Source organism: Empidonax traillii, unplaced genomic scaffold (genome assembly GCF_003031625.1).
Source record: "Empidonax traillii isolate 1590-97213 ecotype Southwest subspecies unplaced genomic scaffold, ASM303162v1 scaffold6038:size6647, whole genome shotgun sequence".
Lineage (NCBI taxonomy): Eukaryota > Metazoa > Chordata > Aves > Passeriformes > Tyrannidae > Empidonax > Empidonax traillii.
This window is the reverse complement of record NW_020961231.1, coordinates 2,370-6,647: the sequence shown is the minus strand read 5'-3', so window position 1 is coordinate 6,647 and position 4,278 is coordinate 2,370. Positions and strand designations below refer to the sequence as shown.

Here is a 4,278-nt window from a genome sequence, read left to right as displayed (position 1 = left end):
GAAGGAAAAGGAAAAAGAAAAAAAAAAAGACCCGAAAAAAATAAAAACACCAAAAAAAATAAAAAGGGGAAAAAAACCAACAACAACAACAACAAAAACAAACCAACGACTTGGAAAAAATAAATAAAAACCCACTTTTGGGGGGGCTTTAGTGAGGAATTCCCGGCCTCTCCCGCTCCCCGCATCCCTGTAGTGTGTGGCCCGTCAGCTCCCGGCGGGAACGAGGCGGGAATGAGGCGGGAATGGAGAAAGGAAAGGGGAAAATCCTTTCCCTGCTCTCTCCTCGCCCTTCCCAAACCCTCGGGAAAGGCCCCGGGGAGGGGTCTCTGTGTGTGTGTGCGCGGGGAGGGGCAGGGCAAGGGAAAAACCGGGATACAATCGCCTTTTCCCAAAGTCCCGGAGCCTCCTTTCCCCCTTTCTTCCCCCCCTTTCCTCCCTTCCCGTGAGGAATTCGCTGGGAATTCCCGTTGTGCGGAGCGGGAAGAGCAGGAGGAGGAGGAGGAGGAGGAGGAGGAGGAGGAGGAGGAAGGGGGGGGCTGGATGATCCCAGAGAAAGCTGGAGGATCCCGGACAGAACCTGCGGGACACACAGGGATCGAGGCTGTGGGAATTCCCGGCATTCCCAGGAGGAATTCCAGGGTTTTTCCCGGCTCCCATCATCCCGCTCACCTGCGGCCTCAGAGCGGCTCCTGGCCCGGATCCCGACTGGCCTCCAGGAGCAGCTCCTCCAGGAGCAGCTCCTCCAGCTCCTGCTCCTTCTTGGAGCAGCTCAGCTCTGGAAAAGGACACGGATATCGCATCATTCCCGGCTCTTCCAGCTTTTCCCACCCTGAAAACGGCGGGAATGGGGGGGCGGGGGGGGGGGGTTCCAGGAGATCCTTTGGGAGACTCATTATGGGCCGGGATGGAGCCCTGGGGCACCGGGAGGTTGGAATTCGGTTCCAGTTCCCTCGGGAAAAGCTCTGGGAGATTCATTTTGGATTCAAAATCCCTCAGGAAAAGTTCAGGGAGGTTTCCTTTGGGTTCCAGTTCCCTCGGGAAAAGCTCTGGGAGGTTCCTTTGGGTTCCAGTTCCCTCGGGAAAAGTTCAGGGAAGTATCCTTTGGGTTCCAGTTCCCTCGGGAAAAGGTCAGGAATGTTCGTCTTGGATTCCAATTCCCTCAGGAAAAGCTCTGGGAGATTCATTTTGGATTCAAAATCCCTCAGGAAAAGTTAAGGGAGGTTTCCTTTGGGTTCCAGTTCCCTCGGGAAAAGCTCTGGGAGATTAACTTTGGGTTCCTTTAGGGGATCTCAGGGCTCTGATCCCTCAGGAATTGGGGGTCTCAGTTCTCTGAGAACAGGAATTGGGGGTCTCAGAGCTCTGACCCCTCAAGAATTGGGGGTCTCACCCCCTCAGGGCTCAGATCCCTCAGGAATTGGGGGTCTCACCCCCTCAGGAATTGCATCCCTCAGGAATTGGTGGTCTAAGGGCTCCGATCCCTCAGGAATTGGGGATTTCAGTGCTCTGATCCCTCAGGAATTGGGAGTCTCACCCCCTCAGGAACTGGGGGCCTCTGGGCTTTCAGAACAGGAATTGGGGGTCTAAGGGCTCTGATCCCTCAGGAATTGGGGGCCTCTGGGCTTTCAGAACAGGAATTGGGGGTCTCAGGGCTCAGACCCCTCAGGAATTGGGGGTCTCACCCCCTCAGGAATTGGGGGCCTCTGGGCTTTCAGAACAGGAATTGGGGATCTCAGGGCTCTGATCCCTCAGGAATTGGGGGTCTCAGGGCTCTGAGAACAGGAATTGGGGGTCTCGGGGCTCAGATCCCTCAGGAATTGGGGATCTCAGGGCTCTGATCCCTCAGGAACTGGGGGTCTCACCCCCTCAGGAATTGGGGATCTCTGGGCTTTCAGAACAGGAATTGGGGGTCTCAGGGCTCAGACCCCTCAGGAACTGGGGGGGTTCTCATCCCCTCCCTCCCTCCCTCCCTGCCTGCCTGCCCGTCCCCCCTCACCGTGCTGGGCTCCGCAGCTCCCGCCTTTCCCGCCGCCCTCCGAGGGCGCCTCCGGCAGCGCCCGCGCGAAAGCGAAATCCGCCTTGAGCCCGTTGGGCAGGGGAGGGTCCCGGGAGGGGGTCCCACACCGGGGGCCCTCGGGGACCACCGCCCCGTTCTCCCGGGATGGATCCGGATCCGGATCCGGCTCCGGCGCGGGTTGGTGGCCCTCAGGAATGGCCCCGTTCTCCCGGGATGGATCCGGATCCGGGTCGGGCTGGTGGCCCTCAGGAACGGCCCCGGGAACTGCCCTGTTCTCCCAGGATGGATCCGGCTCCGAGTCGAGCCGGCGGCTCTCAGGAACGGCCCTGGGAACAGCCCCGTTCTCCAGGGATGGATCCGGATCCGGATCCGGCTGGGGTTGGTGGCCCTCAGGAACGGCCCCAGGAACAGCCCCGTTCTCCCGGGATGGATCCGGATCCGGGTCGGGCCGGCGGCCCTCAGGAACGGCCCGGTTCTCCCGGGATGGATCCGGATCCGGCTCCGGCTCCGGCGCGGGTTGGTGGCCCTCAGGAACGGCCCCGTTCTCCCGGGATGGATCCGGATCCGGCTCCGGCTGGGGTTGGTGGCCCTCAGGAACGGCCCCGGGAACAGCCCCGTTCTCCCAGGATGGATCCGGATCCGGCTCGGGTTGGTGGCCCTCAGGAACGGCCCTGTTCTCCCGGGATGGATCCGGGTCGGAGTCGGACCGGCAGCCCTCAGGAACGGCCCCGGGAACTGCCCCGTTCTCCCGGGATGGCTCCGGGTCGGGGTCGGACCGGCAGCCCTCAGGAACGGCCCTGTTCTCCTGGAATGGTTCCGGGTCGGACCGGCAGCCCTCAGAAACGGCCCTGTTCTCCCGGGATGGATCCGGGTCGGGGTCGGGCCAGTGGCCCTCAGGAACGGCCCTGTTCTCCCGGGATGGATCCGGGTTGGACCGGCGGCTCTCAGGAACGGCCCCGTTCTCCCGGGATGGATCCGGGTCCGGGTTGGACCGGCAGCCCTCAGGAACGGCCCTGTTCTCCCGGGATGGCTCCAGGTCGGACGGGCAGCCCTCAGAAACGGCCCCGTTCTCCCGGGATGGATCCGGGTCGGGGTTGGACCGGCAGCCCTCAGGAACGGCCCCGTTCTCCCGGGATGGATCCGGGTCGGGGTTGGACCGGCAGCCCTCAGGAACGGCCCCGTTCTCCCGGGATGGATCCGGGTCGGGGTTGGACCGGCAGCCCTCAGGAACGGCCCTGTTCTCCTGGGATGGATCCGGGTTGGGGTCGGGCCGGTGGCCCTCAGGAACCACCCTGTTCTCCCGGGATGGTTCCAGGTTGGACCCTGACTCGGGCTGCAGCTGCGGTGGTCTCGGTCCGGCGTCTCCTCCGTCGGGCAGGGGCTCCACGCGCGTCACCACGAAGACCTTGTGGCCCCTGCCGGGGCTGGAGACCGAGATCCTCCTCTGCAGGCCCGGGGAGGCCGCGGTGGAGGCCACGGTGGAGGCCGCGGTGGAGGCCGCAGGAGCTTCCCGGGGGGCCGGCGGCGGGCAGGGCCGATCCTGCGGCCGCTCCGGGGGCCGGGGGGGGCCCGAGCCCTCGGGCTCTGCCCCTTCCTCGTCCGTGTCCGAACTGGAGTCCGAAATGTCACCCTTGCCCTCCTCAGTGTCCCCGTTCTCCTCAGCCGCCAGGGCCTCCGCCACCTCCTCCTCCTCCTCCTCCTCCTCGTCCTCATCCTCCTCCTTGTCCTCCTCATCCTCCTCCTTGTCCTCCTCCTTGTCTCCATCCCGGTTTTCCGGGCCCGTGACGGTGATCTCGGGCATGGAGGCCGAGGGCTGCAGCTGCTGCTCCTTCTCCTCCTGCTCCTTGGCCAGGATGAAGTTCCTCTTGCAGCCGTTCTGGATCTCGGCCAGCAGCGCCTTCTGCGTCTCGATGAAGCTCTTCACCTGTGGTGAGGGAGAAGAGGAGCCTCTGGAATGTTTGGGAACGGAGAGCCCTGGGGCTTCACAATTCCCTTTTCCGTGGGATGGGGGGAGGATTCCCACTCTAATCTCTGAGGAATCTGAGCAAACCCAGCCCTTCCCCCCCAAAAACAACCCCAGGAAAGCTCTGGAGCTGAGGGACGATTCCCCCTCCAGGGACAACTTTGTCCTGCTGGGAGACGATTCCCCCTTGAGGGACAAAGCTGGGAGAGAGGGGGGTGGGATTCAACAAGACCCCCTCCCCAAAAAAACAGGGAGAGACAGTCAAAGGGACGATTGGGAGGGGGGGACATGGAGCTCGGGA

General features: G+C 63.1%; 1 protein-coding gene across 1 annotated transcript in view; it reads right to left on the bottom strand.

The window, feature by feature from the left end:
• Nucleotides 1-667: 667 nt before the first annotated feature.
• LOC114073322 (protein phosphatase 1 regulatory subunit 37-like) overlaps nucleotides 668-4,278 on the bottom strand; it is a gene marked incomplete at its 5' end in the record, with an annotated part of 5,784 nt that continues 2,173 nt past the window's right edge. Inside the window, 5 exons of the mRNA XM_027911097.1 lie at nucleotides 668-775; nucleotides 1,994-2,340; nucleotides 2,412-2,586; nucleotides 3,371-3,624; nucleotides 3,736-4,043. Coding sequence (XP_027766898.1) covers nucleotides 678-775; nucleotides 1,994-2,340; nucleotides 2,412-2,586; nucleotides 3,371-3,624; nucleotides 3,736-4,043 — 1,182 coding nt within the window. The remainder of the gene's footprint in view (nucleotides 776-1,993; nucleotides 2,341-2,411; nucleotides 2,587-3,370; nucleotides 3,625-3,735; nucleotides 4,044-4,278) is intronic.